Raw genomic sequence first — 13,246 nt, forward strand, 5'->3', positions numbered from 1 at the left:
AAAAGCCTATTTTCTTGCTGAGTTACTCTACAATCGAATAATGTAGACGGAACTATAGAATAGCCCGTGACAGATGTACTTTTTAAAAAGTATATAACAATGTGCAACTGTACTTGGGAACCAACCTGAAGAAAACGACTTTTTTTAATTGGATCGTGATCGTACACACATACTCTAATGAAATATGAAAGAGTAATATAGTGACGGCTAAGGAACTGTGTTAAGTGCGGGTGTGCGTGTGGAGGTGTACAGGGAGATAGTGTTATCCCTTGCTGCGAACACTGTAACTGCTCCGCTGTGTAGGCGGGACACTTGCACAATTCCGCGGTAGAGTTCTACTTTGTTGTTGATGCAGAATTACAGACACACAGAAAGGCACATTAGACAACACTCAGCGCTGCGTCATGTCTAGTGTGCCTTTGTGTGCGTCTGTCGTTCTGCCTGCGCTACAACAAAATTGAAGATGCTTTACCCACCAAGCCCATACACCTACCCTCATCTGCGGTAGAGGGCTATCTTTCACCATTGGGCGTTCCCAGGTGGCCTCCCTCCCAAAGAGTGATCGAGCCATATGGTGCTTAAACTTTGGTGATTTGACGAGTACGAGAGTATAGTTAGCATGACACAGCTAACACCGACGCGAAAAGGAAATATATAGTGCTTTATGCGCGCCAACAATTATGGATGTAATGTACGCAAAACTTTGTTACCCCACAAGTCATAGATGCTTAAACGTTGACAAACAGCCAATATTGCAACGATAAGAAAGAAACGCGCGAGGGAATAGCAGATAAGCTTTAACACACCTCTAGCTGACCTGCGGTGATGGTCGGCGCAACTCTACCCAGGAATTAGGGGCACTTCAGCGAAGATCGGCCACTGAGAGCTTTATTATTCGAAATTCCCACGTCGACGCAACCAGAGCCGTAGCATGTGAAGCCAACAAATGAACCGAGCCTGAATTACAGTGAATAAAACAAACAATAGGTCGCGCTTGAACCGAACCAGTCAACTAAAATTCATCTTATCAGCAAATAGGATTGTAGATATGGATGATTGCACAAATCTACTGTCTGCCGCGTCACCAGTTGGCGAATAGAAACCAAGTACAAGTTGTCACGGCGCGTCAAAATGCGCTTTTCCGAGCACGTTCTGCGTTGATCCAAAAAATCACCCGGAAGTTTCGCCCGAAAGGCGAAGCATCGATTGCGATAGCAAATTACTAGACAGCTATACAAAGTAAGGATAGTAGTTTTATCGGCCCTATAAACTAGTAAACATTCACTTACTAACTAAACTAACAAGCATGGTGTTCAGCGCGCTCAAGCAAACATGAACACATTTCACTCGATGACCGCGGACACTCGCTGTCAAAACGCTGGCGTGAGGCAGCGCGCGATTTGAACTTTGTGCTGCCACTCGAACAGCGCAAGCCCTCGGCTCACCTAGACTCGGTACTCATCGCAGATCGCTTTCAAGATAGCCGCGCCATACGCTGCCACCGCCGGAGTAAACGCCCCCCCCCCCCCCCCCCCCCCCCCCCGGTGCCTTGCGCGCGACGGAAGACGGTCACGGTGACGACGGCGGAAACTCGCCTGGAGTGTCCATATAATTGCTATCGCAATAAAGAATGCCAAAAAAATTATATCCCTTAACAGGACTTTCATTGCACGTACAGTTAGCGAAAAATATGCAGAGGTTTCCCCGCGCCTCTCTTTATACCGCTTTGGTCATTGCGACAACTTGCGGAAATTCTGAAAAACAGAATTTCATTTTCTCGGTCACCGTCAGCACGTCGTTTCGTCGGTTTCCTAAAGCTAGCCTCGGAATTTCATTGGACATCCGAACAGAACTTCGTAAGACGTGTAGCTCCGTAACGTGACCACGCGCTTAACTCGCATCCAGCAATAGAACTCACCTGTCTCGTGTTGCTCAATACAACTCCGGCTCTGCGAGCAGGTTAGGCTGACCAGCTAGGTCCAGATATAAGCCTACGGCTAAGCCTAACTCACTTCTCGCTTGCTGATATATTCGCTGCTCTGAGAAATATCAGGCGGGCGCCGCCGCCAAAATCTCTAAAGCGAGCCCGCTCCACGTTTCCTTATTCTTCAAACTTGCTTTAACAGGCAGCAATGAGCCCGCTGCGCGCAAGTTGCCAACGTACCAGCATTTTACGGTGACGTCGTGTGACGTCTCTATCTTTTGGCTTCCATGAGCTGCAGAAAGGTAAGTGTCGCTCCAAAGCGCGCAAATCTTGGAATCGCTAATAACACGCAACTGGGCTATAGGCGCTGGTGTAAGAAGTAAACAGAATACAAAAGTATAGGAGCAACCGGCAGCGTACCGATCGTGTTGTTGGCCTGTCCTGTGCTCTGCACGCTGGCGTATCGAAAGAAAGAGGTGGTGCTAACGACGCGCTTTCCCGCAGCCATGCCCATGGCGCGCCACGCCGCGGAGGAACTCGTGAAAGTAAAGCTGCGGCACGACAAGTCAGTGCCGCTGGGCCAGCCCATCGCCGTCACCTGCGTCGTGAGCAACAACCAGGAGAAACAGTTCCACGCACAGCTCACGATTATCATCACATCGGTGACCTACAACAACCGGTTTCCGCGGACGATCTCCACCATGGTTTACAACGTCACCATGCCAGCAGGTGGCGGTAAGCGGCTCGGCTGCTCGAACTAGCTGGTTCCATTGACGTTGCTTTGCCAAACGGTGAGGTTGAAAAAATTTCTGGATAAGAAATTACTGGTGCGCACATACATACATACATACATACATACATACATACATACATACATACATACATACATACATACATACATACATACATACATACATACATACATACATACATACATACATACATACATACATACATACATACATACATACATACATGCATACATACATACATACATACATACATACATACATACATACATACATACATACATACATACATACATACATACATACATACATACATACATACATACATACATACATACATACATACATACATACATACATACATACATAGCAATGACATTCACAGTACATAGAAAAGAAAGCTGCTGGGATCAAACCGCGGCGGCCGCATTTCAACGGGGAGAAATGCAAAAATGCCCGTGTACTCATATATATATATATATATATATATATATATATATATTATATATATATATATATATATATATATATATATATATATTAAGAAAGCTCGCGATCCAGTGTCGCCTGAATCTCTCGCCGAGCACGGACGCGTAAAGCCAATCAGAAGGATAGCAATGCCTGTCGCAAGTATCGCTCCTCCAAGTGAATGCACCAATGAAAGATTACCTACACCGGGCATCATATCAGGCCTAAATAACTAACTCTCAAAAGCATAAACGACAAAATATTTCAATAAAACGCTGGCCTATAGGTACTTGAAACCGTAGTGATCAGTTTCAAAACTCCACGTGATATAACTTCCTTTCGGTCCAGAGGGGACTGCAGGGTATATTTTTTGAAAGCATTGCAGTTAACTGCAGATATAAGCACAATTTTATCACTCCATACGTGTTTGAGTTTTTTTAATTATATTTCTCAACATTTACTATTTTACACATAAAGTTTAGAATATACAGGGTGTCCCAGCTATCACGCAGCACGATTTGAAAAAAGAGGAACGGCTTTCCGCGAAGCAAACCTAGTGCGTATTGTTCCCAGTACAGTGGAGTAACCGCCAGTAATTTTTCCGTTACTGAGATTTAATTTGGTAATTGTAATTAATTATCTAACTCGAGAAGTACTGTTCTAATTATCAAAGTGTCAGTACGATCAAAGCTCAATACGTGTTACAAAAATGTGTTTTTTCGAGCGTGAAAGAAGCCCGCGAATACACGCAAAGTGCCTCGAGCGGCCAGTCGCGCGGCAATTCTGAGTGTATTCGCGGGCTTCTTTCACACTTGGAAAAGCACATTTATGTAGCACGTATTGAGCAACAGAAAGCTTTGTCGGGAGTTTTTCATGTTGCTCTACAACTTTCGCATTGACACTTTGATAATTAGAACAGTACTTCTCGAGTTATATAATTAATTACAATTACCTAATTAAATCTCAGTAACGGAAAAATTACTGGCGGCTACTCCACTGTACTGGGAACAATACGCACTAGGTTTGCTTCGCGTAACGCCGTTCCTCTTTTTTTAAATCGTGCTGCGTGATAGCTGGTACACCCTGTATATAGGGTCTCCCAACTATCATGCACCAAGATTTAAATATATACAAATGCCACGTAGCTGGACAGAACCAAGGTAATGTTGTTTGCCGTCGCTTGGAGATACTCTGATTGTTTTTTGCATTCTGCCTAATTAGGTAATTAGTCTTAATTAATTAATCAACTTATCAAACATTATGATTAGATGAAAAGTGTCAATGAGAAAATTGTAGAGCAACATGAAAAACTCCTGATACAGGTCTCCGTTGCTCAATACGTGCTACATAAAAGTGTTCGGCCAACCGACTGTTATGGTATGGTTACTGTTCTCCAACTGCTAAACAAAGTAAATTATCAAAAGTGAAACAACGACAAAAGTTTTCGAAGCAATGCCGAAACAAAATGTGTAATCACATACCTGCCAACACTTACGGATTTTTCGTAGATGTTTACAAAATTTGGCTCGTTTTACGATTCTACGAATGTTACGTCAAATTTTACGAATTCTGTTCGCGAAAATGTTTTTCTTGCCTGTCTCCGAACCTTCCGTTGAAAGTATGTTGCTGAAAGGACGCAAGAGGGGCACTTTCTTCTAGCAAGTTCATTCAGACAAGTTCCCGAAGCAGGCGAAATCTGCAACACGAAAGTCGCTTAAGAAAGCCACTGCGATATACTATATACAACAGCGTGATGATTGCGTGTGCTCGCTGTGCCAAGTTTGTTGCTGCTTACGTGTTGCGTCTAAAGGTGTACCACTGTTAATAAATGGCCCATCCATGCCTGCGTGCGGTCGGTGTAAGCTGTAAATACACTACGTGATAACCCCTCTCTCTCTCTCTCTCTCTCTCTCTCTCTCTCTCTTTCTCTCTCTCACACACACACACACACTTGGTGGTGTGGAGTCCGCAGGTTTTTTTACGAATTTCAACGTTCACAGGTCGATAAGTATGATAATGCAAGTCTTGATTTCGGTTTCGTGGCGGACGCCTACGTGGAAACCTGTGAATTTTGATTGTAGTTTGTAATTTAGCGATTACTGCACTATAGTTATGTCGCAGTTTTACCTTTTACGCTACAACCGGTGATGTCTTCGACACACAGGTCCTTCAGCAGCTGTTTCTTTTCCACAACTTCTGGGGTCGAATTCGCAAAGTTATTCGCTCGTAAGTGATGGTTGCAATTGGGTGAACGAATTCGCTTATAGTATGTCCACCATCACGATTGGCTCGAATTTGCTCTTACGAAAAAATTCTAGCTTAAGAGCTGTTTTGCGCATCTTTTTTCGGCAATGTATTTAGCGGTTTTGAAAAGCTAGTCATATCCGAGCCTATCTTGGAAAGTTTCTTTGCAACCAGGCTCTAAAGATGTTCAGAAGCTATTTCGTGCAGTTCCTTTAATGACAATTAGCGATCTTATGTTTAGAATTCATCCTAATTGTCCGTGATAGCTGGCTGTATCTTTTTTTGTAGTCAGTACAAGCATGGTACCTATAATTATACCGACATTCCTGCTCTAAAAAATTACGACAGAACTCATCTCACGAATTTCTGTCGACAGCAATGCGATTAGCATTCGAGCAATGTATTATTACTATTTGTTTTGAAAACTTATATACACTAGACAGGAAAGGGAAAGCGAGGAGCAGGCTGGCAACTGCCACCGGAAGGAGCACAACGCCTGCCTATACTCTTCACACCGCATTTCTAAAGTCACGTTTATGACTCAGTCACGTTTATCACAAAGCTGGAATGACGACAACGCATAGATAGATAGATAGATAGATAGATAGATAGATAGATAGATAGATAGATAGATAGATAGATAGATAGATAGATAGATAGATAGATAGATAGATAGATAGATAGATAGATAGATAGATAGATAGATAGATAGATAGATAGATAGATAGATAGATAGATAGATAGATAGATAGATAGATAGATAGATAGATAGATAGATAGATAGATAGATAGATAGATAGATAGATAGATAGATAGATAGATAGATAGATAGATAGATAGATAGATAGATAGATAGATAGATAGATAGATAGATAAGATAGATAGATAGATAGATAATAGATAGATAGATAGATAGATAGATAGCTAGATAGTAGATCGCTAGATAGATAGATAGATAGATAGATAGATAGATAGATAGATAGATAGATAGATAGATAGATAAGATAGATAGATAGATAGGCATAGCAGTCAGGCAGGCAGGCAGGCAGGCAGGCAGGCAGGCAGGCAGGCAGGCAGGCAGGCTCAAAACGGCTGAAGTAGGCAAATAATGCCAAACGCATTCCTATATGCGTCTGGGTCTCACAATTCGATAGTCTATTTGATATTCCATACTTTCTATTCGCATTTGATTCCTACTCGAAAAAGTTTATATTCGCCCTCCTCTAATTTTTATATCAGTGGCACTAACGTTTTGGCAAAATGCGTTTTTACCAGACAGTGACATGGCGACATTTTCGTCTCGCGATTTGCTCGCCTCCCTTCGCAGAGCAAACGTTCGACGTCATCGCCCAGCCACAAGACTACATTAAGACGCTCCGCGGTGACTGCATGATCACCATTGAGGCAACTCTCAAGTACAGCAAGGACTTGGCCTACGCAAGGAGCGTCGCCACCATACAGTTACCGAAGCTCCAAGTCGATGTAAGTCTTTTGTCGAGACGATGTTCCACTGCTACAGGCTCAGAGGGAAATTACGCGTAGGCTCGATTGTGATTCTAGTACATATGAAATGCACAAGAGCTGTTATGAGGCAATTACTGACTCAGTTTTTATTATTCCTTTTTTGTTCTTTTCGTGTAGAAGTAAACATCACATTCTAGCTGTCGCTGATGAAAAGTTAATCATTTTGCACCCCACCCCCTCTGGAATATTTTACATAAGTAGTGAAAAATCGCAGTCTTGAAATTTTGAATCAGCAGTTATAAAACTCCGAGATTCCGCAACAAGCATTGTGTTGTACGCGCTTCATTCAACTTTAAAAGCAGATCAGTTTGAATTAATATACTTCACCTTAAACCACACCAATGTTCCGGGATTGGGATTCTTGGAGATCTTCTGTCATCAAGGCCAAAACAATTTGTGTAAACAATAATTTAACAAAACGATACAGGCACAGTGTGCAACATTTTACTACGTGCACCTCACAGCGATGTAATACATATTTTTGTTGATGAGTTACACATTTATGAACAAGAGCAACGACAATAATGGGAATCGAGGGACTCAATTTTTCGTTAGTTACAACCCATGAAGCCAACAGACAATTAAGCCAAGGAAAGCATAGGGGAAATACCTGTTTTATTTTTTTTAATTGAAATGTAGAAGTAATAACAAAAATGGAAACGAAAGTGGATGAAAAGAAAATTTCCCACAGGTGGGAGCCGAACCCACATCTAACACGCGTGCGATGCTCTGACATTGAGCTACAGAGGCGTTGTCCTCCTGTCCACTTTCTTGAGTATTTGGGTATGTGTACTAGATATAGCCCTGATTTATTATTTTTATTATTATTGGTATTCCCTTTGAAACGGGGCGGTGACAAATAGTCACCACCTAGCCTGCTTGAGTTAATCACGTATGCTATAAATGCTTTTCATATGAGCATTTTTGTACGCATCTCTTTAATTTTTTTTTTTCCTTTTCCTAAAAACTTCTCTACCTTGTACCGCTACCTATGCCTGTAACGGATCCAGTCGTATCAACCTCTTCCCTGTTTTTTTGTTTTTTTTAACCAATACTTTAAACGTATATCTTGCTTATCTCGAGTGCTGACGTGTTAATGCTTCCATCCACTTTAAATCCAAGCGCTTCTGGAAGGTGTACGTTACCTACGCGCTTCACTGAATGCCTTCGCATTGCACTAGGATGTGCTGAGTGGTCTCCGGAATTTTCCTGCAGCATACGCATCCCTCATCTTGTTGCGAATATCTCCTCCGGTGTGTTTTTGTCCTTAGGCAACGAGCTCGAGCCTCATATAGCAAAGCACTTCCTTTCCTGTTATCGTACAGACTTTCCCTTCTAATTTCTTACTTCCCATTCTTGTAAATCTCTATGGTCTTTTTTTTTTTTTTGTTTCCATTCTTTGCATCCAATTCGCTGTCTGTGTTTCTCTCAGTTTCTTGTCGATGACTTCTGGGATTGTTAACCAGTACCACTCAAGGCCATGGCGACGGATTGGAACGTCATTTCAACCGCAGGCGTTACGTAGTACGTGAAATTAGGAGCAGGCAGCGGGCCGGTAAACCCTCGTATTCTAGCACACTGCATCAAGCCTGCCCATGTCGACTTTTTTGTCTTCTTTTCGACGCCGTAAAACGTTCCTGTATCTTTCGGCAGCTCTCTCCCGTCGGACGGAACGGAGAGGTCCACTACAACGTGTCGATGAAAAACCCGCTGGCGATTCCACTCACAAACTGCGAGCTTGCCGTGGAACTTCCGGGCTCTACGCGATTCCTGAAACCCACTCCCGCTGGGTAAGCACCAACAGAAATGTTATAGCTCAGTCAAAACATTACCAAAGTCTCCAGATCGGCCGTTAGGTTGGTCAAATACGCTGGGCGCTCGGCTTAACGTGGCGAACGTGAGTATAGTAATTCAAACTGGACGAGTTGGTATCAGATCTATTTAGAAATGGTGCGTAGGACGAGCATCAATGCAAGGGAAGAAGACGAGATAAGTGCGTTTTCCTGCTTCGCCTTGTCGCTCGTTCTACACACCTTTTCTCAAATGGACGTAATTGCCAGCAATCCGCGTACATCCGCACAATTGGGAAAAATACATCCTCAAAAATAATGGGTCCGTCATGCTCACCTGTTTCACAGATTTAAGAAGAGGTGCAACCTCGTACGGAGATGAGGCCAGCGTGTTAGTCCCCTCGCGAACCTGAAAACATCTTTTTGTATGTCTATCTTTAAGTAGTTCACGTCAATTTTAAAAATATACAACATTAATCTCAGTGCGCAACTGCTACTTAGAAATATAACAAGCTCAAAAAGGTTTTACGCAATTTTCTTCGCGAAGTTAAGCTTTCAGTGGTTCTTCGGCAGCGTTATGGGCAACGCGTTTGGGCGGCACGAAATCGAAAAGCAGTACTTTGGCCCTTACTTTCTCCGCCATTATATAACGTCTCTGACCGTCGAGTGAATGCAGATAAAGTTCGACATCCTAAAAAATAATAATCCTAGTGCTCGTGTGAGGTTGCCACAGGTTTTGTTTTTCCGGCGCAGGTCGGTCGAGCCTTTCGGTGTCTTCTTCAAGAGCGGCAGCATCGTCCGATCGTCAGTGTACACGCGCGAGTTCAACGCGGCCTTCCACTGCCGCGAGATGCCCATGATGAACGGGTACCGCCTCCTGCAGGCGTCCTCGTGACCTCGCACTTTGCAACAGCTCCGGTGTCGGGGAATAAAACCAAAAGATCAACAAAGCTGTGCACATGTACATTTCATGCCTGACAAATGTTTAACTTCTGTGTCTGGAAAGCGTCGAGTACACCTCACGCTGCTTCCGTCACCCTATCTGGGATTGGCTACTCCTGTTGGCACAAGTGGCGCGAGTGATCACTTTGCAAGATAACGGTAGGTATCAGCCCAGCTATGTGCAGTACTTGCGACCTCAAATGGGAATTCCTGACGCGTGATATATAAACGGAGTGTTTTTATATATAATTTATGTATTATATATAAATTAGGAGATGTTGAGCCCAGCTCTACACCTCTCCGTGAGAGAACTTAGGCTGCCTCGACCGCCTCGTTCACCAGACCAAACAGCTAGCAGGCTGTAATGGACTACTCATTCTAGGTGACTTCAACGTCACGCATATCGCGTGGGGCTACACCAGAAACACGCCATAGGTAAAAAAAAATAAACAACGTCATACAGCAACATCAACTCCCCATCCTCACTGATTCCCAACACCCTCCATAAGTGGGCGACAACATCAATCGAGTCGCGTGTCCTGACACGTGTCCTGACGCCGAATGGTGCAATAGAAATGCCACACTAGGCAGCGATATCACTGCATACCCCCCCCCCCCCCTTAGTGCCACAATATTTACAAGAAACTTCGCACGCCGAACCATCCGGACCGCCGCGCTAACAGACTGAACTGCCTTCAGACAAGATCATCTCATCACTGGTCTTACCACCATCGAGAACCTTAAGGAATGGCTCAAAGGTATTCAAGCGACACATGATAAACACTCCGAACACATAGAACTCACCACCGACAACCCAGCATTTGATCCACACCTCTGGCCCCTGTGAGAACTGTGACACAGCCTCGCCAAAAGATGGCGCTGACAGAAATACAACAGACGTCTGAAACTCCGCACCGCATCCCTCACCGCAGCCGATGAGAAATACGCCGGCCATCTCACAGGACAGAACTGGGGTTTGGTGAGCACTGCTCTACAGGGTACTCTGAGCATAATCAAGACATGGCGCACTCTCCGACACTTTTTCGATGCCACTCAAAACAAGCGGGAGAGCCAGGACACCATGAGGCGAATTCTTCACAACGACCATGGAACCAACGACCGACTCCTTAAAGATTCTTCTTTCTGGTGTTTTACGTGCCAAAACCAGTTCTGATTATGAGGCACGCCGTAGTGGAGGGCTCCGGATTAATTTTGACCACCTGGGGTTCTTTAACGTGCACTACAACGCAAGCACACGGGCGTTTTTGCATTTCGCCTCCATCGAAATGCGGCCACCGCGGCCGGGATTCGATCCCGCGACCTCGTGCTCAGCAGCGCAGCGCCTTAGCTGACTGAGCCACCCCGGTGGGGAACTCCTTAAAGACTTTAAAGACAACTACATCAGATCTATGCGCAACCGTCGAAACCCATCCCGAGTACACGGGGTGTCCGAATGAGACACTAGACCAGCCAATCACTTCATCCGAACTTACGCACGCTCTGAACAAGCTTACTCGCAACACGACACCTGGCCGCGATCTAATCCCCCGAAATCTCGATGACGACTCCGTGCAGGCCATACTCGACCTTCTTAACAAACACTGGGAGACGGATAGCTTACCAGCACAATGGAAGCACGCCGAAATCGCGTGAATTCCCAAACCGGGTAAAACACCCTGACTCAGCAACCTACGCCCCATATCACTGACATCCTTTCTGGGAAAGCTCTTTGGGCACATTGTCCACGAAAGACTGCAACATCACATAGAGGACCAGCATCTCTTCCCATACACAATGTTTGGTTTCCGACCCAATCTTTCCACCCAAGATATTCTACTTCAATAGAAGGAAGAAGTCCTCGACCACGTCACACCCAATAGCCCAAAAATCATTCTTGCCTTAGATCGCAAGGGTACTTTTCACAACGTCGCACGCCATGCCATTCTAGAGAACCTGAGCAAAGCCAACTGCGGGCACGCACATATAATTACATCAACGAGTTCCTTACCAACCGTACAGCAGCCACCAAAACCACCGACAGCTTGTGAACGCCACCTGTCCGCACAATTAACAAGGGTGCACCGCAAGGCACAGTGCTCTCCCGAGCACTCTTCAACATCGCCATGATTGGACTAGCGCCCAAGTAAATGCAATCCCAGGTATCAGGCACGCCCTATACGCGGATGACATTACTATATGGACCACGGGTGGCTCCGTGGGTGCACAACAAGATGCCCAACAGAAAAATAAGAACTCCTTATCCTAACCCACAAAGCGCGAGGCAAAGCAAGCCCGATACCGCCCGATAGTACACTCCACATAGGCACCAACCAAATCCCCCGGGTGAGAAAACTCCGTATCCTCGGCCTGCAGTGGAGCGGGCCATGCTCTCCAACGCCTACAACGCTCCACCATGCAGGTCCTTCGTATGGGCTGTCGCATCACCAACAGGAAGCGTGGTCTCTAGGAGGATGCCATCCTGCGCCTCATGCAAGCACTCATCAGTCGCCTAGTACATTTCATCCCCAATCTTCCACTGAGGACAGTAGACCTTAACGCCCTCGACATACCCTTGCGAGCAACCTACAAGCAGTCGTTTGGACTGCCACCCAGAACGGCAACATTCCGACTAGAAGCGCTTGGAGTTCACAATACTGCCCAAGAACTTATCGAGGCTTGCCTCGTTAATCAAATGGAAAGACTACAACGATCCGCTACCAGACGACACATCCTTGCACCCCACACATCATGCTGGTCGAAGACATAGGGCGCAAGCTTTGACTCACAAATACGGAGCCCAACCCAACGTTACCCAACCCTAAGTGGATGCCGTTACCATTTCTCCACTCTCAGCGCACGCTATGAGCGTAGTAGATGGTAGGGGGAAAGAAACTCTTGCAGCCACGGTACGACATACATTCATCACGGAAGCGGAGGAAGTGACCATTGCACTAGCTTCAGTGGCTCGGCCGCAATAGGACTGAGTTATCGTTTTGTCGGACTCCCAAGAATCAAGTCGCAACTACGCCAGCGACAAGTTTTCTAACATGGCTCACCACATATATACTCCACTCGCTGCAAACACCAACCCCCTCCATCGTTCTCCTATGGACTCCGGGTCACAAGTATCTAAGCGGCAATCAGCACGCACACGCCTGCGCTCGAGCGCACGCCATCCAGACACCGCAGATAGATACCCTGGTCGAGACTTACCTGGAGCCTTTACTACTTACCTATACTCAACTTCTACAACTCCATCACTTAACTCGCCGCCACCAACCACCTCCACACAAAACACTCACTCGCTAAGAGGCTCTGGCCTGACGAAGACTTCAGACTAATACTTATCCCCATCTGAGGCCTATACCATGCCATCCATCCCGCTATATACTCATATAGATGTCCTCACTGTGATGAATACGCCTCCTTATATCACACAATGTGGGCTTGGGTCCATACACCCAACATTCCGCCCATTCTCAACCCCACCCCTGACCAGTGGAAGGCAGCGCTGACCTGCTCAGATCCGCAAGACCAGCTCTAGCTGCCAGGGCGGGCATAGCAGGGAGTTGCTACTGCAGCGCTTGTGGACTAAGGAGCCTACC

At 45.4% G+C, this 13,246-nt stretch overlaps 1 protein-coding gene across 1 annotated transcript in view; it reads left to right on the top strand.

Annotated features, from left to right (window-relative positions):
- LOC119465769 (hemocyte protein-glutamine gamma-glutamyltransferase-like) overlaps positions 1-9,643 on the top strand; it is a 48,865-nt gene extending 39,222 nt beyond the window's left edge. The window contains exons 11-14 of the mRNA XM_037726230.2: positions 2,429-2,659; positions 6,713-6,867; positions 8,563-8,699; positions 9,453-9,643. Coding sequence (XP_037582158.1) covers positions 2,429-2,659; positions 6,713-6,867; positions 8,563-8,699; positions 9,453-9,594 — 665 coding nt within the window. The 3' untranslated portion in view covers positions 9,595-9,643. The remainder of the gene's footprint in view (positions 1-2,428; positions 2,660-6,712; positions 6,868-8,562; positions 8,700-9,452) is intronic.
- The last annotated feature ends 3,603 nt before the right edge of the window (positions 9,644-13,246 follow it).

This window comes from Dermacentor silvarum, chromosome 1 (assembly GCF_013339745.2).
Source record: "Dermacentor silvarum isolate Dsil-2018 chromosome 1, BIME_Dsil_1.4, whole genome shotgun sequence".
Classification (NCBI taxonomy): Eukaryota; Metazoa; Arthropoda; class Arachnida; order Ixodida; family Ixodidae; genus Dermacentor; species Dermacentor silvarum.